This window comes from Furipterus horrens, unplaced genomic scaffold (assembly GCF_987537825.1).
Source record: "Furipterus horrens unplaced genomic scaffold, mFurHor1.1.pri manual_scaffold_3, whole genome shotgun sequence".
Classification (NCBI taxonomy): Eukaryota; Metazoa; Chordata; class Mammalia; order Chiroptera; family Furipteridae; genus Furipterus; species Furipterus horrens.
The window spans coordinates 155,488,689-155,512,316 of NW_028327173.1; the positions used below are offsets into that span (position 1 = coordinate 155,488,689).

The window sequence follows — 23,628 nt, forward strand, 5'->3', positions numbered from 1 at the left end:
GACCGAGCAACGCTGGAGTAAAGCCGGGTTCAGTGGATAAAGGAAGGGATCATCTGAGCGGCTGCCCCAATTTAGCGTAGCCTGGGCCGTGTCCACTCCACGTACCCAGACATCCTCCTCAGCCTGCTCCGCCCTGCGCCCGTCCCTCTTGGGTAGGGGCAGGTTTAGGGAGATAGGAGCAGTCAAGGGCGTGCGCGCGCAGCCCCACCCTCCGGGACGTCAGAGGCGCGACATGACGCGACGCGGTGCAAATTGGGAAAGGGGGATGGTCTGGGCTGGCTTCCGTCGGGATAGCGAAGGCTGTTTCTTCCAGAGGTTGGTGGAAGATGGGCCTTTGGCAAGAAGGCCGGCGTTAGTGAAGCGCGCCAGGCGCCAAGGTGAGTGCGGGTCTGGGTCTTGGTCTTAGTCTCCGGGAAAGAGATCGTAGGGAATCCCCTTTTCTTCCACCAGCTGCTGGTCACCCGGGACACTAGCCCTGACCACGAAGGGGTCAAGCCTCCCGGTGAGTCCACCCCCAATGTAGGACCTGCCATTGGAGGAAGGGCCCAAGCTCCAGGCTTTCCCACTGCCCACCTAGGGTTACCCAGCGAGTTTTGTGTGGATTCAGGGTTTTCGGTTTCGGAAGGTGGCCTTGGCCATTCCTTCTTCTTGTACACTCAGACCCGAATTTGACCTACTACCGCTTCCTTCCGTTTTCTTGTTTTTTGCTATCGAGCTACAATCCCAGGCCTTACTACCATCCCTCAGGGTGTTTCTCAATCCTTCCTATATGCTCATCAGAGTTAAAACTATGACTTCCCCCAAATAAAAGTCTTTCTTAAAATCTGGCCTCTCGCATCAAGTTGTGGGACAAGTAAATTTCACCTCCACTCCACCTTGGAAATTATCATAACTCTGAATCTCAGTGATGTTCATTTATGCATAAAACTGCAGACCACACTTCTGGTTTTATTTCATGCTGCCAGTTCATTCTGTGACCTTGAAGCCGAGTCAGTTAATCACTAACAAAAGATTTACCTGAAGGCAGAGGTGTTGCAGAGCCAGAGGAATTTAATATTTGTTAAGAGTTCTGAGAGTTTCATATGAAAGGGATGTCACACTGAAGGATGCCACTCTTTTCTGAATCTGCAAGCATCCTTAGTTATGTATGTTTTCTGCTGCAGCCATTAAAAATGTCAAGTGGTATTTGTTAAGGATGTGGTCCTGTTCTATGTAAGTAGATTTTGCATTTCAACAGATTTTGTTTTAGATTCATTGCTGAATGTCTTTCATGATGGATTTAGGTAGTTTTCTTATGACAGACTCCGCAGTGCTGGACCAGTTTTTGCAAAAGGTGATGTAGATTGTGCAGTATCAGTATCATATTGATATGACTGCCTTGAAATGTGTATTCCTTTTCTTAATGACACATTCGGTGCATCTTTAAAATTAGATAGTAAAGACCTTATAATAGTAAACAACAACAACAACCAGTCATTAATGGCATAAATATGCACTGATTGCGCTTAGGTATGTATTCTATCCTTTCAGAAAACAGTGCCTGAGAAAAACTGCCAGAAAAATATTTTAAAGCTGTCTTTCTACGCTTATTTTATATATTTACTTGAACTTTATTAATGATTATGATCATTTGTTTATTAATGTGAACATAATGAGGAAGAACCAAAAGGGCCTTTGTAAAGTAACATAATTGGAAAATAAATCCAGCACATCGTATTTTTCCATAAAATTTCTAGCATATACTTTATTATGAACTTGTATACATGAAAATGTACTTATTTTTGTGGAAATGGAAGGAAAAAAAGTGTCCATTAAATGAGTTGCTTATACTAGAAATAAGAATTTAAAAATCTTGGTTATCTTTCTAATTACCTATTGCATTTCAACACAAAATGGCTTAAAAGTAGAAATTATTTTCTCTTGTTTCTCTGGGCTGACTGGACGTAGCTGATTGGTTCTCACTTGGGGTTTCATGCACTTGTAGTCAGATAAGCAACCAGGGTTAGAGTCATCTGAAAGCTCAGCTAGGCTGGACATCCATGATGGCTCATTTGATTGGATGGCAGTTGATGATGGCTGACAGTTCAACTAAGAGATATCAGCTGGAGTGCCTGCATGTAGACTCCTCGTGTGGCTTGAACTTCGCGCAGTATGGAGGCTGAGTTCCAAGAGAAAGTGTTGAAGAGACAGGAAGTGAAAGCTGTCTCTCAAGCCTGGATCCAGAAAGTGGTACACCATTACTTCCAACATTCTCTATTGGTCATCTTCATATTATTTCATAGCTTCTAGTAACATGCTTATATCTATTCTTTATGTTTATGGTTCTCTTTCTTTACTGCTCATTGGAATTCACCTGAGGAGCTTTATACAAATATGTCTGTGCAAGTCCCATGCTCAGAAATTGTGATTTAAGCCCTATTCATCTATTTTGTATCTGTCCAAAAAAGGTTAGAATATTAAAGAGGGACAGGATATAGGAAATGAGTTAAGATTATAAATGTAGATAGACACCTATTCTAGAAAACAGTTACCTTTCTGTTTTTTCTAGGAATGGTCCTTCATAAAACCAAGAGATTTTGGCATGATTTGTATTATGATATTTAGCTTTGTATTACCATTATGTACTTATCTTTTATCTCAAGAAGTAGAAGCTTTGTTAGGAGGCAGGTTCTTTGTATCCCCTGTAGGTCCCATCACTACCTGGAATAGATGTAGGTATTCTAAATGCTTACCACATTGAAGCCAGTTTATATAGTTACTCTTCAGAATGAGTGCTGGTTATTTTACTTTTTTTTTTTCTTTTAAGTATTGTAAGTACTTTGTAAAAGTTCTTTGGAATTCTTGTTTTCTTTAGTTTCCATGATATTGCACTTTCCTGGTTTTTCTTCTATTTTCTTTCCTCCTTTAGGAGCCCTCTTCTGTTCCTCCCAAGTTCCGAACCCTTTAAGTATCTTGTCAGCTGCAAAGAAAAAAAATCTCATTTCTTCAGTGATTCTAGTTCCAAATTTTACTAGTACAGATGTCTATGCTTTAGAAATGTACAAAAGTTTAAAAATATCCATGAGAGTCAAGAAAATAGGATTATTTTATATCATATCCTAGTTAACATGTCACTTCAGTGTCAACACTTTATTTCCCAAAACAATGGTGGTTATCAAAACTAACATTGGTGCCTTAATAGTTGAATTTATATCTATCTAGTCTCTGTAGAGTTTATTTGTCATTATATATTTACATTTCCACCAAGGCATCTTTCTTTAGATTGTTGTACCTTTTGCATACACTCAAGTAGTTCAAAATTTTCAGTAAATTGGTGGTTTTTATTTGAGGATAATTGTGTTCCCCCTGGGGACTTTTGGCCTGGAGACATTCTTTGATTAAAACTTCTGGCATCTAGTGAGTAGAGGCAAGGGATACTGCTAAACATTCAAAAATGCACAGCACAGTCTCCCAATAGCAAGTTTTATCCAGTCCAAACGCTGCTGTAAACTCAGTTTTTTTAACTTCACTTTTTGTTATCAGCACTGTCATACTTCACATTTCTCAGGATAGAAAGTATGTGTGTACACACAAGGAGAGTCTCCTGTTTCAGTCAGTCTGTTATCAGCATGTATCTGCCTCTCCATATTCTTTTTTACAGTGGCCAGCTACTTATTCTTTACCAAAGTATCATTTCCTTGTTCCTGTTTCCTTCAGTTCCATCTTGCATATCCTAACTTTGATCCACCCTGAGATGTTTTTTTCTCTTCAAGAACTGGCTTCTTATTGCCTGCTGAATTAAATATAAACAATTCTGGATGGCTTCACACATCCTCAATAATAAGATTCCATCTCCTTACCCAATATAATTTATTGTTAGCCAACAGGTAAGTGTTGACTGTAAGGACTGCTGAGATAGATGCTACAGGTCGAGCATGTCAGCGTAATGGCATATAAAGACATGTTACTATAATCTCTTGACCAAATTCATCATTTCCCAGTAATTCCTATAGTATTCCTCATTTTTCCTCATTGCCTTCCCATACTGATTTCTCATTTTTGTGCCTTTGTTTTTATTCGTTTTCTCTTCTGGAATGCCTTCATTTCTCACTCAATTCATAGTTCTGTCCTTTCCTTAGGGCCAGTTTCTGTCTTTATCTCATCACATCATCATGAGTACTGCATGCTTATGAGGTGTGAGGGTCTTAAAGCATACTCATAATTGTCATTTGGTCCAGTACTATGCTACAGAAATATAGATATCAAGTACTAAAGCATTTAGACCAAATTAATATTCTGTCATAAGCTTTGTATTTTATCATAGACCGGTAACAAATTTCCCAGTCTGTACCAGCCTATGGACCACACTTAGAGAGGCATTGTTTTAAAGGATTTTTATACTTTCTTGATTGTAACATGTTGTAGTAGGAAGTACATTTTACTTTCAACCCATTGTTCTATATAAACATACATGTGCAAAATCAAAACTAAATTTTCATGAAATAATACTTGACTGTGTATAACATGATCTCATATTTTCTCTTCAGTTTTACATTTTTAAAAGTTGATTGTGACCTTCTAAATGGATTTTAATTATTTTTAATCCTCACCCAATAATGTGTTTATTGATTTTAGAGAGGGGAGAGAGCGAGAGGAAAAGAGAGAGAAACATTTGTGTGAAAGAGGAACATCAATTGATTGCCTCCGGTACACATCATAACTGGTGATCAAACCTGCAACCTAGGTAAGTGCCCTGACTGGGGATCAAATCTCAACCTTTTCATCTGTGGGTTGACGCTCCAACCGACTGAGCCACCCAGCCAGGACTCTAAATGGATTTTAAAAAATCACTGCTGTTAGGCATTAAGCAGAGTGCTAGACATATAGTAGATGCTCAGAAAATACAAGAAGTTTTAGCAGTGATTATTTCTTGAAAGGCTTGAGCCTCCTTAATACTTTAGAATTGCTTTAAAACAGATTATTTCATCAATATTTACTTGTCTATGGCATTTTAACTGGAATGAGTATAGAATGGATTCTATGAAATTTAAGACATTCAGAAAATATAATGAATCCTGTTGCTGTCTGAAGGGCAGAGTTGATGAGAGATGATGGGTGGCCAAGCAAGGCAGACTTTGCTTTCCTTCCAGCGTTGCCAAGGACCTCCGCAATGGCTGGCGTTAAACCCTAGTGCAGATACCAGGACCAGTTTGAGAGACCACAAACCTCAGTCTTTACTTTTTTCCTTTCTGGTCTTCACTCTCTGGTTCAGGTTCATCTAATCTCTACTTTTTCTCTGGATGGATCAGACGATCTCAAAAAGAGATCAATATATATGACTTCTATTTTCTCCCCATTTGTTAACTTCATTTTCAGTACTGCCTGGATTTCATTGTTGGGGCATTGCTATTTGACAAAAGCTGGGCTTCTTATTCTTTATCAGATTTACATATCTTAAGGAAATTTGTTTTTTGTTTTAAAAGAACTTTTCTTACATATGCTTAGTTTTGTTTTGTTACTTAACAGTCCTTTTGGAAACAACTGTTGTCCTTTGATGACATTATCAGAGAAACTTATTACTTATTTCAGCTGTTCTCAATAATTTAATAAAGACAGAAAAGGTAACTTTAAAAAAAGCACAATCTTTCTCCTAGAAACCTTCACTATAAACTTTGATGTCATCATAATCTTGTCCCTGTACTTTCCCTGCATGTGTCTAATCGTTTGCCAAGCCTTGTCATTCTACCTTTGCAGTGTCTGTTGTATCTGCCTCCTTTATTCCATCTCCGTTGCCCTAGTTCTGACCCTCATCATCTTTCCTTAGGATCATTCTGAAAACGTAACTAGTGTCCCCTTTTCTTCAGTCTTTTAAAGCCTTTGAACTATGGTCAGTTTGGGTCACATAACTCCCTTCTTAGAACCCTGCTTTGGCTCTCTGTTACTTTTAGAAAATAAAATAATAAATGCTTTATTGTGACATTCAGGGCCTTCCATTATCTGTTCCTAGACTATTTTTTGGAGTTTTAGTTTCTAGTAGGTCCCTGTTCATTCTCCGTACTGACTAGCTCCTAAAGAAGTTCTTTATTTTCTTGATTTTTTTTCCCACCAAGACATGTAAATACTCTCTCCTCCCATGATGCCTCCCAAGATCCCTCTACTCATACTTAATTTTCCCTTTTAATTTTTTCTGTTGTACATTATTTGTAACTCTTTGTAATTTAATATACCATGTTGTTTTACCACTGCTTACAATTTTCTCTCTCACATTAGCTTTCTAAACTTCGCGAGGAAGCCCTCTGACTGGTGTGACTCAGTTGGCTGGGTGTTGTCCCGCGAAGCAAAAGGTCACCGGTTCGATCCTTGGTCAGGGCACATGCCTAGATTGCAATTGCAGTTTCTGGTTGGGGTGTGTACAAGAGGAAGCTGATCAATGTTTCTCTCTCACATCAATGTTTCTCTCCCTTGCTTTCTCCCTCCCTTCCCCTCTCTCTGTAAATAAAATCTTTAAAAAAATAAAATAATAAGATGCTCCTAAGTTAATAAACTTTGTGAAGAAGCAGATCACATCTGATCTTTGAGTTCCTAGAAACACAGTGTCTTCCATACAACAGAATATCTGTGAATGATTGAATTTAACTTTGAAAAAGCTAATGATTTATGATATTAAGTTGCCTAGGTAGCATGTGTAGTTTTTTTATATTCTTTGTCTTTTAAAGATCCAAGCTTTAAATGTAATCGTGCGAAACAGATTTAACTGAGGACATATTCTAGACCTTCATTTTAGAAGGTTCAAATCAATAGCTTTCTTTTCTTAGCCAAGAAACCCAATTGTCATGAATCAACAAAATAGACTCTGACTTTGTGAGTATATATTCTGTGGTTAAACCAGTAGTACTTATGACCCACATATATAACAGAATTGGAAAAAAGATACTGTCAGACTGGTACTTGGATGCTCTGCTTAACTCTGGCTTTGGTCCTTATTTTAGTACTTGGTAGTATCACCAATAAAAAAAATGATTGGGCTTTTGGGGAATTACATCTCAAGATCTGGCCTGTGTCAGTGGAGCAAATGTTGGCTTCCTGTGGTTGAATAAGCTTAAGATACTAGCTGAGATAGTTGGGAGCAGAAAAGTCAGAGATAACTCTTTTCTGTTATCTTCTTACTGTCTCCTGGCCCTCATTAATAGTCCAAGCTCCAGTATCCCCTGCCCTCTGCCACAGTGATGTCTATTGTGGTATCACTAAGGCCTCAGGTTTCCTTAAGCATCTTCCCAATTACTTTCTTGACCTTACCTTCTCTTAGTCAAAGATGATATTCCTCAACTGCTGCTGCTTATGTTTCAGTAGAAATCATGTTTCTGTAATATCATTCTGTTCAATCCCATCTTTCTCTCTTTTTGTTGCCATTTTTTAGAGTTATCTACAATCTACTTTCATTTCTGTATTAATGCTTGTGTTCTTGCTTCCACTCAAACCACTGTTGTATGAAAGCTGTATGCCACAAGGTTTTTTACATATGTATCAGGCCCTTCCAATATTCCAAATATGTGTTTAAATCATTATTTTAAAAGCATATATTTTGTGTTTGCTTGTTTCACCTATAACTTTGTAACTTTTACATTTCTGTGGGTATTCTTTTCATAGTTATATACAATGACATATTTTTATTCATACTTGCATTAATGTTTAATGGCTTTCTTCAAAATTTTATGAAATATATGTTAAGTACGTTATATAGTTTTTTATATGCTATAAAGCTTGATAATAAAATGATCACTTGTGATCACCTGTCAATGTACCACCTAACTTGAGAAATAAAACCTTCCCAATACTGCTGCCGCTCCTTGTGTATGCCTCCGATTCCATCTTCTGCCTTCCCAGACATAGAAATCTGTTTTTCTTTTTCTGTTTTTCTTTATAGGTTTACCTCATTTGTATCCTTAAGCAATATGTTGTTCAATGTAGTTTGTTTTTAAACTTTATACACATGGTGTCATGTAATATGCATTCCTTTTTCATTTAGTATTGGGAGGGTAGGCAGGAGGTGAGGAGGTGGTGGGTGTGGGAGGGTAAGGTATGTTCTTTGGCTAAACTGTTTACCCTAGGAGGTTACAGAGCATGTGTTATCTTTGTACCTGTAACACGTAACTGGATTTTTGTTGCAAGGTAAGATACTAAAGTGATGCTGTTGTCTCTAAAAGGATGAGAGTTCGAGGAAATCCAAGGGATCCTTGTCATACCCTTTTCTTAATAGATGCTCTTAGCTGTTTTGGTGATGAATTATTGATTAATTAGGTACCTAACCAGAAGGACATGTTTAACATTAATCCCTTTGGCAGTGATTGTGTGGTCCAGAGGCTTTCTGTCCTGTCTTTATAACTTTAGACAGAATGCAAAATGGAGGGAAAGTGTAGAAAATGTTTATATATGAGCTCATTGTTTTTGTTTTTTTTAAGTATATTTTATTGATTATGCTGTTGCAGTTGTCCCAGTTTTTTTCCCTTTGTCCCCCTCTGCCTGGTACCCCCTTCCCTCCAGCAATCCCCTGCCCCTGCCCCTGCCCGTAGTTCACGTCCATGGGTTGTGCATGTAAGTTCTTTGACTTCACCCTTTCCTATACTGTTTTTAACATCCCCCTGTCTATTTTGTTCCTGCCAGTTATGCTTCTTGGTTCCTGCACCAAATGATCCTTATACCTATGATTCCTGTTCTGGTCATTTGCTTAGTTTGTTTTTGTTTTTGTTTTTGTTTTTTTAGATTAACTTGTTGATAGTTGTGAATCTGTTGTCATTTTAATGCTCATAGTTTTGATCTTCTTCTTTTTCTTAAGTAAGTCCCTTACTTAGCTTTTCCTTGTCTGGGAAGCACTTTATCTGCACTTCCATTCTAAATGATAGCTTTGCTGGAAAGAGTAATCTTGGTTGTAGGTCCTTGCTTTTCATCACCTTGAATACTTCTTGCCAGCCCCTTCTTGCCTGCAAGATTTCTTTTGAGAAATCAGCTGATAGTCTTGTGGGAACTCCTTTGTAGGGAACTCTCTTCTTTTCTCTTGCTGCTTTTAAGATTCTCTTTATCTTTAAAGTTTAGCATTTTAATTATGATGTGTCTTGGTTTGGTCCTCTTTGGGTCTAGCTTGTTTTGACTCTCTGTGCTTCCTGGACTTGTATGTCTATTTTATTCACCAAATTAGGGAAGTTTTCTTTCATTATTTTTTCAACTAAGTTTTCAATTTCTTGCTCTTCCTCTTCCTCTTTCTGGCACCCCTATGATTCAGATGTTGGTACATTTAAAGTCATCCAAGAGGTTCCTAATCCTCTCCTTGTTTTTTTTTCAATTCTTATTTTTTCTTTGTTTTCTGGTTCAATGTTTATTTCTTCCCTGTGTTCCAAATCATTGATTTGAGTCCCAGCTTTCTTCCCATCACTGTTGGTTCGCTATATATTTTTCTTTATTTCACTTTGTATAACCTTCACTTCTTTTATTTTCTGGCGGTACTCAATCATTTCTCTGAGCATCCTGAGCCCCAGTGTTTTGAACTCTGTATCTGATAGGTTGGCTATCTTCATTTCATTTTAGTTTTTTTACTAGGGCTTTGTTCTTCTTTCATTTGGGCCGTATTTCTTTGCCTCCTCAATTTGGAAGCCTCCCTGTGTATCTTTCTATGTATTGGGTAGAGCTGCTTTGACTCCGTGTCTTGGTAGTATGTCCTAAAGTAGTAGGTGTTCTGTAGGGTCCAGTGGAATAGCCTTCCTTATCACCCACACTGGTTACTCAAGGTGTGCCCTTCGTGTGGGCTGAGTACACCATCCTCTTGTAGTTGAGCCTTGTTTGCTGTTGGCAGCTCAATGTGAGTGATTTACCTGGGCCAGTCAGCTGCATGGACTGGCTGTGACCACTGACCACCAGCCTCTGCCCTGCATGGAGGATCAGCTGTGCAGGGTCAGGTGGTGGTGCTCAGACATGATCTCTAGCTGTCCATTGGGTGTGCTGGCCCTGGGGTTTCCAGATGGTGCAGACCAAGGTCAGCCCCCACCTGTATTTGCCAGGGGCACCCTGCCTGAGCTATAAAGCAATCTGAGATGGCTGCTACTTTTGCTGGTCTTAGAGATTCCCAGGCGAAGCCAAGCTGTGAATTTAAGCTGGCTGCTGGGAATGCCAGGCCTGGGGCTCACGGAGGCCAGCTGTTGCTTGTTTGAGAGGATTTAGGAAGTTGTAAAGCATAAGCTAAGACCAGCCATTCATATGGTAAAGCAGTTGGATTGGGCAGAGTCTCTGGGGATCTCCAAGGCAGGTCAAACAGTGTTAGCCACAGGTTGATGGAGTCTCAGATATGGCACCAGTTTGCAGGCTCTGTAGGGGGAGGGTTCAGGAAAGGGATAATGGCCTCTGCTGGCCTTGATGCCAGACACTACACTTCCTCCCTGCATACCACTGGTGCCTTTCAAGCAGCTACCCTGGTGCTGGAGCTCAGAAGGAGTGAGTCTGAGTAGGTGAGTCCATGTGTGGGTTCTTTAAGAGGAACGGCTTGGGGCTTCAGCAGTTTCTTCCACTGACTCAGTCTCTGCTGGTTTTTGGAGCCAGAAGTTGTGGAGACTTACCTTCCTAGCACTGGACCCTGGGCTGGGGTCCTAGTGTGGCACTGGGACTCCTCACTCCTGAGATATCCCTCCCAAATTTTTATCCACCACGTGGATGTGGGACCAACCTGTTCCGTGTCTGTGCCCCTCCTACCTGTCTGATGGATGTGGTTTCTTTAATTCCGTAGTTGTCAGACTTCCATTCAACTCTATATTTGATGGTTCTGGCTGATGGTTCTGTATTTTAGTTGTAATTTTGATGTGTTCGTGCAAAGAGACAAGCCATGTCTACCTGTGCTGCCATCTTCAAGTGTGTTGACTCAGTGTGTTTAAATGCATCGATCTGATGCTACTAATTAAATTGTTTTGTTAAACATGTGTCCATAGATAAATGGAGCGAATATAAATGGAAAAAATCGAAAATTATAAAAATGTGATGTTCAGAGAAAAATTGCTAGGTTTGCTGACTGAAAGTCAGTAGATTAAAGGCACAGGGTTAGGAGGGATGAGTCTCAAGAAATCAGAAAGTATTACTATTTGATATAAAATGTGACAAGTCAAAAAGCAGATTGGGGTGCTTCTGGAGTTCCACCTAGGTGAACAGAATCCTTTTCCCCTAAAGTTGTACCTTACTCAGGTTTTTAGAATTAGATATTCACTGATGTCCATTCATCTAATAATAGTGAAGTGATAGTATCAATGGCATTAAAATGGTGAAAATAAATGATAGAAAACGTCATAATCTTTAAACATATTATAGTGGATATTTATTCAAATTTTAATTAGTTTTTAACAGCTAAAGACTTCGTATAAATTTGATTGGATTCCTGAAGTTTTCATTTGGTGACATTTATGATCTTACCAAGACTCCCCATTCGGCGTGCTCCCTTGATTTGATCTGCCACCTCTGTGTGTGTCCCTCCATCTTCCTCGTCAGAATTTACCTAAGTAGATGAGGAAATGGAGAATGTCATGAGACATCAAAGACCTTTACAAAGTAAACCAGAGTACTTAGATGTGTTCTGCCCGAAACATGTTCCTGTGTCCTCAGCTCCATACAAAGTGGCCCTGCCTACCTATTACCCCCCCCATTGCTTGTTACCTTTTATAAATGGATATGCATGAGAAAGAGAAATATTTCTAAATGAAACTTCCTTCTGTTTGTGATCAATTCACATAAATGCAATTTTAACAAAAGAAAAAATATAAAAGCTCTTATTAGTTCCTTTGACAGGAAGGATTCCTAATACTCAAGGTAAAATGATACAAACAATAATTCATTTAGTTAATGAAAATTTGAAAAATAAATTGTTTATTGATACCCTGTATATCTTTACCTCCCAGAATACATATATTAAAGATAATTAACTCTGTTAGGAAAGGAAACAGGTTATCAAGGTTTTTTTAATTGCTCATTTATTTTACTGTTAATGAGGGAAATCAGTGGAATTATTTGTGTTCATTTTGTTTCAGAAAAGAACTACTTTAATGAAGTATACCATCCATTGTGAAAGTGGAAAAGTAAAGATTGTTCATCATGCCTGCCGTGGCTTCAGTTCCTAAAGAACTCTACCTCAGTTCTTCACTAAAAGACCTCAATAAGAAGACAGAAGTTAAACCAGACAAAACAAGCACTAAGAAGTATGTGTCCATTGCTAGTTTAACTGAGTCATAAATTAATTTTTAGTTCACTTCCATGTTTTTAAATGAGTTAGGTGAGTAGTAAATTTAAAGTTTATTTGAACAATGGCATCATCTCATAAATAAAGTAAGACCTCCTTAGGAAGTTCTTAACTTTATCTTGGTAGAGTACCTATATATTTTTCTAATGTGCATATTATCTATTTTCTGGGCAATATACCAGATCATAAGTTTAAGACTTAAAGACTCTAAGGTTTCTATAAAACTCATTCAGCCACAGTTAATATCTTTTCATAAAACAGTATAAAAATCCTTCTTAATTTAGGATTTTTATCCTTGTGTGTTTCACATATAAGAGATGGTTTTAGCATAGTCTGTCTTTGATAAAAAGAGGAGAGAGATGTATTTTTATATCCAGTACTCAGCAAAGTATTACTTTGACATGAACTTTTAACTTAATGATCTATGTAATATAGAGTTGCAAAAAAGAGTTTCAGAAAGAAAGGTGAGTCTAGCCAGCCGTACACCCCAGGCTTAGCGCAAACAGATTTTTGAAATCAGGGAAAATATGTGTTCTCTGAATGGAAATAAATGGGTTGCTCTAAAAAATGATATGGATGATCCCAAATGAACCCACTCCTGAACTTTTCTAGAGAATCTCCTTACTACCTTTAGCTTAATATACCTCTATCCTAGAACTATGATGCAATGTGAGGCCGGGCGTACACTCTGACTGAAATGATCCTTGCATAGGACATCTTTCGTCCTAAATACCATTTTGTCCCTGTTTTTTGAGTGGTGATCTAGATCCTTGGCCTGACCAACCCATCATTAATCCATGTCTCAATCTTGGAGTACCATTTGAAAATACAGAAAATAAAATGCACTGCTTTGAATAAATAAATTACTGATAAAGCATATTGTATGTAGGCATTAGCACTATAACTTGGTTGCCAAAACTTTAGTCTTAAGTGAATGAATTCCTCTTGGCAGAAACACCTATTTTATTAATTTGCTTTATCAAATCGGGAAAATGTCCTTAGAATGAATGCCACAGAATCCTCAAATCATTTTACTAAAGTGGAATTTTATGATATATATTTGGACATTAAGTCTCTTTTTCTTCCAGGACCAGTGAATCAGAGTACAGTTCAGCCATTTTGTAGAAAATCTTAACCAAATAAAAAGATTGAACTCATGTCCCCTATCCTTTCCCTACTTGGATTTTTAGGTGGGGAGACATAATGTAAAATTCTCTGTAGAAAGAAGTGAGGAGAATTGAAAATACTTGTTATATCATTAAAATAATAAAGGTTTTAGCTTCCATACAAATGATATGTTCTTCAGTTACAGAGTGAGACTATTATATGGCTGCCCAAGGACCACTTGCCTCAGAATATCTATTGTAACAAGTCTCTTAAAACTGGACTTAGAATGTATTTTGAATAGCTTGTGATATATAAACAACTATTATGAAATAGAAGTATTTACTCATACCAAATGGGAAATTTTCAGGTTGCCTCCAAAGTTGGATCTAACTTTGTATCAGTTCTGAAATAGTACAGCCTAAATTATAAAATTTATTTTCTTAAGATTATATGTGGACTTTACACATGATTTTTCCCCCAGATATCATGTCTTATTTTTTTTCTGTAATTTTAAGTTACGTACAGAGTGCCCTGAAGATCTTCAAGACAGCAGAAGAAAGCAGATTAGATCGTGATGAGGAAAGGGCCTACGTACTGTATATGAAATATGTGACTGTTTATAATCTTATCAAAAAAAGGCCTGATTTCAAGCAACAGCAGGTACTTTTTATTTATGCATTTTTATTTGCTAAGTTATTTTTACACAATGGAGCTATCTCTAAAAGTTTTAACTCTACTGTAATTTAGATAACATTATATAGCATCAAGTTCAAACTCCTTTGCAGGTAGAAAAAGCAAACTGAAGATTTAATTTCATTATTTGCAAACATGTGTGTACATATGTGGATGCACACACACACACACTATACACATTCTTAATTTTTCTTTGAGTAGTACAAGTTTATAGCAACATACAGACTCATGATCAGTTTCTGCTATGATAAATCATTGCCAGGTCAGGCAGACCTATTCATTTTATTCATGCATCAAATTAAAAAACAATATGACTGTGGTTGTACTTTTTCAAGATTCAAGGTTTAGTCACTTTTTTTAATGTGAAAAGCTTAAAGGTTATTTTTATTGAATTTATTCAGGAGATACTGGTTAACAAAATTATAGGTTTCAGGTACAAATCATCTGTATTATGTGGTCCCGCCCTGAGTCAAGTCTCCGTCCATCAGCATTTAACCTCCCTATACCTTCCTCCACTTCCCTCCACCCCCCATCCCCTTGACAGTTACCACATTGTTGTCCATGTTCAGGAGTTTTCTCTCTCTTTTTTTTTTCCCAATTTCTTTACCCTTCCCTACCCTGGCCTACCCCAATAGCTGTCTTCCTGCTCTCTGTGAGTCTGTCACTGTTGTGCTTATTTTGTTTTGTTCATTAGAGTCCACATCAGAGTTAAATCATATATACTTGTTTTTCTCTGACTAGCTCATATCACTTAACATAATGCTCTCCAGGTCCATCCATGCTAGGTAAGAGTTCCTTCTATTTTATAGCCAAGTAGTAGTACATTGTATAATTGTACCACAGCTTTTTTATCCACTTATCTACTGATGGACACTTGGGCTGCTTTCAAATCTTGGCTGTTGTAGATAATGCTGCAGTGAACATAGGGGTGCACATATTCAACACCCATTTATGATAAGAACTCTCAACAAAGTGGAATTGAGGGAACATACCTCAACTAATAACGACCATATATGACAAATGCACAGACATCATCATACTCCATGGGCAAAGGCTACAAAGCATTTCCCTTAGGATCAGGAACAGGACAGGGATTTTCACTTTCACCACTCTTATTCAACATATACTGGAAGTCCAAATTGGAAAGGAAGAAGTAAAACTTATTTGTGGATGACATGATACTGTGTATAGAGAACCTTAATTATTCCACTAAAAAACTACTAGAACTAATAAATGAATTCAGTAAAGTAGCAGGATACAAAATTAATATCCAGGAATCAGTTGCATTTTTATACATCAATAATGAATTATCAGAAAGGGAAACTAAGAAAACAGTCCCATTCACAGTTGCCTCAAAAAGAATAAAATACCTAGGAATAAATTTAACCAATGATGTAAAAGACCTATACTTGGAAAATTACAAGACACCGAAGAAAGAAATTGAAAAAGATACAAATAAGGAAGAATTCATGTTATTAAAATGTCCATACTACCCAAAGCAGTCTTTACATTTAAGCAATTCTTATCAAGATACCAATGACGTATTTCACAGAACTAGAACAAATGTTTAAAAATGTATATGGAACCACAAAAGACCCCCAACAGCAATAGCAACCTTGAGAAAGAACAAAGTTGGAGGAATCGTGCTATCTGATCTCAAGTTATATTACAAAGCCACAGTACTCAAAACAACATGGTACTGGCATAGAAACAGACATATAGATCAATGGAACAGAATAGAGAGCTCAGAAATCAACCCACACCTTTATGGTCAATTAATATTTGACAAAGGCAAAAATATACAATAGAGTAAAGATAGTCTATTCAGTAAATGGTGTTGGGAAAATTGGACAGATACATGCAAAAAATAAAATGAAACTAGACTATCTTCTTACACCATACACAAGAATAAACTCAAAATGGGTTAAAGACAAATGTTAGACTCAAAACTATAAAAATCTTAGAAGAATACATAAGCAGTAAAATCTCGGACATTTCTCGTACAAATATTTTTTTCTGATATATCTTTTTTTCATCAACAAATTGAAAAGAAAACCCACTGAATGGTAGAAATGTTCACCAATAATACATCAGGTAAGGGGTTAATTTTCAAAATATATAAAAAACTTCTAACCCTGGCTGGCGTGGTTCGGTGGATTGAGCGCCAGCCTGCAAACCAGAGGGTTGCTGGTTAGATTCTCGAGTCAAGGCACATGCCTGGGTTGTGGGCCGGGTCCCCAGTCGGGGGTGCATGAGAAGCAACCAAACATTGATGTTTCTCTCCCTTTTTCCCTCCCTTCCCTTCTCTCAGAATAAATAAATAAAATCTTAAAAAAAAACAAAAATTTATACAACTCAGCACCCAAAGAACAGTTTAAAAATGGAAAATGAATCTGAATAGACACGTCTCCAAAAAATATATATATAAATGGTCATAGGCATATGAAAAGACGCTCAGCATCACTAAGTATCAGAGAAATGCAACTTAAAACCACAATGAGATTATCATACCTGTCAGGATGGCTACCATCAATAAACCAACATACAAGAAGTGCTGGTGAGGATGTGGAGGAAAGAGAACCCTCATGCACTGTTGGTCAGATTGCAGGTTGGTGCAGCCACTGTGGAAAGCAGTATGGAGATACCTCAAAAAATTAAAAATGGCACTGCCACTTTCTTATGATGCAGCAGTTCCACTTCTGGGAATGTATCCGTAGCTACTTGTTATTAAGTGACAGTTTTTAATATATCACTGACTTGTAGCCATATTAAAGATCCCAGTTTGCAAAATTAATGCTGATTGCTTCCATTTTTAGTATTACTTTGCTTTTAATCCTTTCAGCAGGTGCCTTTCTTTCACTTTGTTGAAGCCATGGGTAGGGAGGGAGGGGTGCAAATGAAAAAAAGAGAACTGATGACTAACTGACAAGTGTTGCAGGGAGAAATGGTTGCATTTCAACTGCACCAGAAACAGGCAAAAGAAGAACATGGAGAGTAAGGTAAAGAAATGGGAAGAATTCTGTGTTGGTGGTTGCACCCCTACTTAGGAACGATATTGCTGCCAGACAATAAATGGTAGCAAAACACTGCCAATAAATTTCTTACCTGATAGAGAAACCACTCTTGAATTAGTATTGAGTTTTATTTTGTACTCTGGTGGTAGAATATTCTTGCCTCATTTAAATTGACTTACAGAAGTTAAAAAACTCTTGTTCTTTGAAGTAGCCTTATATTTTTCCACAGTAGTGGGATTGGTATCTTTTTTTTTTTTTTTTTTTTTTTTCCTTTTTGGTTGTTAGTTAGGGGATAATTTGTATTTCATTTAATGGTGATAAATCATTGCTGGTGTTTCTTCTTACAGTAAGGTTATGCTAGTAATAGCTGTGGAGTGATAGGTCTAGCTTTGGAAAGGTGTGCCCTTGCGTTTAGAGGTTAATCCTTCTGTCCACAAATGGCTGGATTGATCCTGTCCTTGGAACACTTCTTGGGCATACTTATCTGCAGATAGAGACAGAGGCCTGCCCAAATTTAAATAAGATTTTGCATGCTCTCTGATGATTTTCACAGTATCTCTTAAAGTGGAATTGCTTTAAAAGAAGTGCAAAAGCATTTGCTAGAGGAAATATTTTGAAAATTTTTCAGATTTGGATAACTGATGGTGCTGATGTTTGCTGTTTTGTCTATTGTTGTAGGGTCTGTTATAATGTACTTTTTAATTTTTTGCTTTATTTTTTGTTAGCAGTTTGTTTTTTTTCCTTTGACAAGGTTGGGAGTTTTTTTTGTAGCTGCCTTTTTTTTTAACTTGATGGGTTTGGGAGTAAATTATAATAGATAAGAATTTTTTTTCCACTTCCACAGACTATCCCTTGCATTTCTAAAGGGAGTATCTAATTGAAAGTGGCAGTTGTTCGTTCAGGTTAGGAAACTTCCTGTTATTTCATGTGGTGTAGTTCAGTTCCTGGTTTTCAGTAAAGGGACTAATTTCATTTGCTCTGTCCAGCATACCACATCTGCTCTGTCTTAGAACTGTTTTTGTTTTATTTAGCTCAACCTCTCCAGTGTACTTCATGTATGTGAAATATTAAATTTAATAATTAAATATTTTTTTGTTTTTACCTGTTAAAGCAGGTAGGGACAGAATGTAATGTCATTGGTCTTCTTCAGAAACGTTATCTTTCATTCTTATTTTACACTAGGGAATATTTAAGATTTAGATAAAACGTATTAATTTAGGAAGGTCACTAATAAAGGATATTTATTGCTTACTCATTGAAAAAAATCAATTTATGAATAACTTTCAGGGTTTTCTGAAAAGGAAGGAAAATATTGAAAATATTAATATAGAAAAGTCTAGATAATCTTCAAATGCTATTTTTTAACCTTTTTTAGATCTTATTTATTTTTTGAGAGAAGAAAAAAAAGGGAGAAAGAGAGGGAGAAAAACATCAATTGCTTGCCTCTTGCTTGCACACTAACTGGGGAATGAGCCCGAGGCATGTGCCCTGACTAGGAATCGAACCAGCGACCCTTTGCTTCGCAAGGCAACACCCAATCAACTGAGCTACACCTGTCAGGGCTAGAATGATATTTTTTAATCTTGGTGGCATTCTTTTTTTTTTTTTAATTCTCACCCAAGAATATGTTTATTGATTTTGAGAGAGGGGGGAAAGGAGGGAGGGAGGGAGGGAAACGTCAGTCAGGGTTGTCCTTTCGTATGTGCCCTTTTCGGGGATTGAACCCGCAACTTAGGTATGCGCCCTGACTGGGAATTGAACTTGCAGCTGTTTGGTGTACATGATGATGCTCCAGCCAACCAAGCCACCCAGCCAGAGCTAAATCTTCATGGCATTCTTTCTTCCTTTTTTTTTCTTTTCTTTTTTTTTTTAAATTTTCTAAAATTTATGTTTAGTGAGTGGGAAGGAGGTAGAAAGAGAGCAAGAGAAACATCGATATGAAGAAACATCAATCACTTGCTTCCCACATGCACCCCAACCAGGAACCAAACCGACAACCTAGGCATGTGCCCTGACCGGGAGTTGAACCAGTGACCGTTCGCTTTGCGGAGCAGTGCCCAACCAACTGAGCCATACCAGTCTGGGCTCTGTAGCATTCTTGAAAATTAATCCTAAATATTATTAGTAAACATTTTTGGGAGGAAGCATGAGAGTTGCTTAAATCTAAATGTTCAGGAACTGGAAAGCGCTATTTGGTAAACCTAAGAAGCAGATGTTTTTAGTTATATAAGAATTGGCTGTTGGTTTTTAAATTATGCCAATTGTCAAAGCTATTGAAAAAAATTTTTTAAACTTTAAAAATTTTCATTGATTTATCCCATAGAGAGAGACAGAGAGAGAGACAGATAAGGAGAAGGGACGTGGGGGAGAGAAACATCTATGTTGGAGCAGCGTCAGTGGGTTGTCTCCCATAAGCCAAACCTGCACCCTAGGCCTGTGCGTCGCCTGGAATCACACCTGTAATGTTTCAGTTTATGGGATGACTCTCCACCCAACTGAGCCACATTATCCAGGACTACTACTGAAAATCTGAAAATATTTATACTTACTTTAACTGTGCCTCCTTAAGAGTACAGAGAGAGAATTGCCGACAAGAGGCCTCATTAATAAATATTAAGGGAGTGTTGTTTGAGAGTTTGTAATAGGCATAGCCAAACACAATTTCTTCATCATTTTAATACAGTTAAGCTGAGCTTACAGGCTGGCTTTTTGATGAGTTTATGTCAAAAAATTAATAAAACAAGTCATAGTATTTTTTGGTTTTACTTTGTATTTTGTTTTTATCAGAGAAAACTTATTGTAATGATTAGATTTTATTTTGTATTTAAAAAAAATTGTTAGTTGCCAGGACTGATATATTTTTCCACTATAATTTTCAATTGACACAATATTGAACAAACTGTATACTATTATTGAAATTGCATAGTGAATGGCCCTTTTTATTTATTTAGTCTTTAATCTAGAAGAATAAACTCAACCAAAACATGAGCTACTTTTAGGCTAGACAGACACATTATAGCTGTTACCAACAGATTTATTGCCCCCAAAGCTCTTGGTGACTGTCTCTCCATGAGCCAAAAATGGATATTTTTGACCTTCTGGTTTTTCTTTATTAAATTTTGGTTAATGTATCATTTGTGTTGAATTGTGCTAGTAGGCTCTATTTGCAAAGTTATACTGACAAGTTGTGGCGAATTAGATCCGGTAACTACTTAGCGGAGTCTCACTGCACTGCTGTCATGTTGAACTAACGTTGATTTAGAAATAACTTGATTGAAGGTACATATGAGTGACCTCTTAGAGAAGTGATTTTTTTAACTTCGTTATGCTTATTAGTAAATTATGTGCCAAAATTTTGTGTTTTTTTAAGGTATTTTATATTGGTGTTTTGTTTTCTATCATTTGACTTTTAGTTATTCAAGGTTTTCTCATATGTAAAACTTGTTTTATGTCTAACATGTTTGAAGGCAGGTAGTTATTGTAAAATAGAGGTGGAAGCAAAAACATCTCATTTTAAAACAAAAGAAAACTATGTAGATTGATATGCAATTTGTTTTACTGCTTCTGAGACTAGAGAAAAGTAAAACTGGGTAACATATTTGCAATAGCAAAGTATATTATGCTCTTGAAAGCTTTGCTTTTTGGCACTTATAAACAAATAGTATTTACACTTCTTACAAGGTGCCTTACAAATAAGTGAAACTGTTACCTACTGGAATTTTTTACCATGCTAATGGTATAATGAGATACTTTTTAAACATTTAGAAAATAAGTTGTGTATTTATGTAGGTTATAAGATTTTTAAAATACTTTATTCACTCATAATAATGTCTTCATCTAAATTTTTTTGTTTTAAGTACCATGATTTTAATGTCTTTAGCATTAGAGCTTTGAGCAGTGGCCAGTACTAACAGTATAGGGTGGCTTTCCTGTAATTTTAGGACTACATTCATTCAATACTTGGACCTGCAAACATCAAAAAAGCTATTGAAGAAGCTGAAAGACTTTCTGAAAGCCTTAAACTCAGGTACAGACATTATTATTTTCAAATCTTTAAAAGAATGAAAACTTGGAACATAAAAATAATATTTAGAATTTGTCTATTTATGTTGATCATGCATATAAATCCCAATTCCTAAAAATGAGTCCTGTTTTAACAGGATACAAAGTTAAAATCTTTTGCCCTTTCGCTTATATTATGTTCATGTGTTACCATTAACATTTTACTGAAGTTTTTAAAATACTTAAATAACAGATTATTAAGGTAAGCATTGATATAGTTTAGCACTCAGGTCCCTTTTTTTCTCCTAAATGTCTAACAGCATTCTTCAGAAAAATCATCATTCCTCCTGTGTTCCCTGTTCTAATGTACTACTGGACTCTGGTCTTATGGGAATAAAGTATTCACTATAGTTTTGATCTGCCTGGTTGTAGAAGTTATATATGTTTCAAAAAATCTGATTCTAGTATTTGCCATGCCTGGTTTATCAGACTTATAGTATAATTAGAAATCAAAAATGACATGTTACTATTTTAGTTCAGTATTTTTCTTAATACTTTTCATACTTGGATCAATTAACTATTACAGTTATTTACACAATAGCCTTTACTTAGAAAGTATCTTTTTTAACTACTGTGCTCCCTTCATCCTTTCTAGAAATTACTAATCTTGGATCTGGAATATGTCAAGGTGGATGATATCACTTTGAATCACTATTCTCTCTCTCCTTTAGCCCGTTAATTAAGTAAAATAGAATTTCCCCTCTTCTTTGGATTACCAATTATTAACTGTTTTCTCCTTGACTTGCCTAGTTTTTTCCCTAATCATACTATAACAATAATCATGTTCTTTATTTTCTCTGTCTTTTGAGCTTTAAGTCCTTTCACTTATTTGTTGTCTGTACATTTTAATATTTTGAATGACTTTATAAGTGAATGAGGCTTACAGTTAATTTTAGGATTTTAGTATTGTAAGTCTTTTCAAAAGGAAATTGCAGCAGATTTGAATTATTAAAAGGTGGAAATTAGTGGGAGGGAAAGCAACAAAAGCATTAAACAACTTCAACTTCAGAGCATAGAGTTTCTTTTCAAGATTTTTGGGCTATTTGAAATAAATCTACAGAGGGCAAATTTACAAGTTGTGGCTTGTAATGAACGATAGAAGTATTGAATTTCAGTTGGAGGGAGAACATATGGACCCAAGCAGGGTACGAGTGTTATGTAACTGGAACTCCTTTACTTTCCATGATCATTGCAATAAGATATCTTTACTTCTTTTTTCAACTAGATATGAAGAAGCTGAAGTGCGGAAAAAACTTGAAGAAAAGGACAGACAGGAGGAAGAGCAACTGGAGAAGCAGAAAAGACAGGAAACAGGAAGAGAGGATGGTGGCACATCAGCTAGAAGTCCTTTGGAAAGTGTATTGGATTCCAAAGACAAAACCCAAAAGGTATTGCAAATTTATTCTGTGAGATAGAAAGATTCTTCTCAGATTATTTGCTTAAGAAGAGTTAAGATATCACTACAACATTCTTTTAGGCAACAAAGGTAAAATTTGATCTTTTTATTAGAAATTGAATTGAATGAAATTGTAGCTTCAGTTGGTCCTGTTACAACTTTTTGGTTTGTGGTTACCATGAGATTCATATGTTAACAAGCTGTGTTTATTACAGTCTCTCAAATTGATACTCACAACTACATTTTAAAAACACTTTTTTAAATGTTAATGAAGACTCCAAGATTATTGTAATATGGGAGAGCGATGGAACTCAGCAAAGCTTAAACAAAATGTGGGAGGATTTTTAAATGCTAATTAGCTAATGGAAAAGTGTTGGAGTATGTCAGGGTGGGAGGCTGGTCAATGTGAGAGGTCATCTGTGTTTGCTCATTTTCTGATATGGAAATTAGGCCCCTATCTCCCAGAGACTGGGACATAGGGGCCCTATTTTTTATTTTTTTAAATTTTTTATTGTGGTAAAACACACATAGTATAAAACTTAACCCCTTAACCATTTTTAAGTGCACAGTTCAGTGGTATTGAGCACATTCACATTGTTGTGCAGCCGCCATCACTGTCCACCTCCAGAAGGACCTGTGTCTTGCAAAACATAAACTGTGTCCATTAAACAATAAGTCCCCGAGCCCCCTACTCCCAGCTCCTGGCATCCTCCATTCTATACCTGTCTGTGCATTTGACTACGCTAGGCACCTCATGTACGTGGAATCATATACTATCTGGAAAGCTCTACATTTTCCCTAACCCCTCACATTTATGTTTTGGAGATCCTTTATACCTTTTGTGTGCATCTGTGTGCCTGTATTCCCTATTATAGTCACATATGATCATACTCTTTGTCTTTTAACCTTCATACTAGCTTTATACTTGGTTGATTCACTACTTTTACTAAATGTTTGCCTTTATCAATGAGTTTTTTTCTTTCTGATACTTTTTTTTTTTTTTTTTTTACTATTGACCATTTCTTTTCTGCTTAAAGAAGTCCCTTTAACATTTCTTGTATTGCTGGATTAATGGTGTTGAACTCCTTTAGTTTTGCTTGTCTTGGAAACTATAT

General features: G+C 36.6%; 1 protein-coding gene across 3 annotated transcripts in view; it reads left to right on the forward strand.

Moving 5' to 3' along the window:
- Window positions 1-266: 266 nt before the first annotated feature.
- Window positions 267-23,628, forward strand: part of USP8 (ubiquitin specific peptidase 8) — a 56,867-nt gene continuing 33,505 nt past the window's right edge. For 2 of the 3 annotated variants that reach the window (XM_090270590.1, XM_090270592.1), the window contains exons 1-5: window positions 267-377; window positions 12,033-12,200; window positions 13,864-14,008; window positions 20,997-21,082; window positions 22,343-22,505. In XM_090270590.1, coding sequence (XP_090126716.1) covers window positions 12,097-12,200; window positions 13,864-14,008; window positions 20,997-21,082; window positions 22,343-22,505 — 498 coding nt within the window. In that variant the 5' untranslated portion in view covers window positions 267-377; window positions 12,033-12,096. Of the gene's footprint in view, window positions 378-4,641; window positions 4,724-12,032; window positions 12,201-13,863; window positions 14,009-20,996; window positions 21,083-22,342; window positions 22,506-23,628 lie in introns of those variants that run through there. The other variant, XM_090270591.1, reaches the window with a different exon arrangement.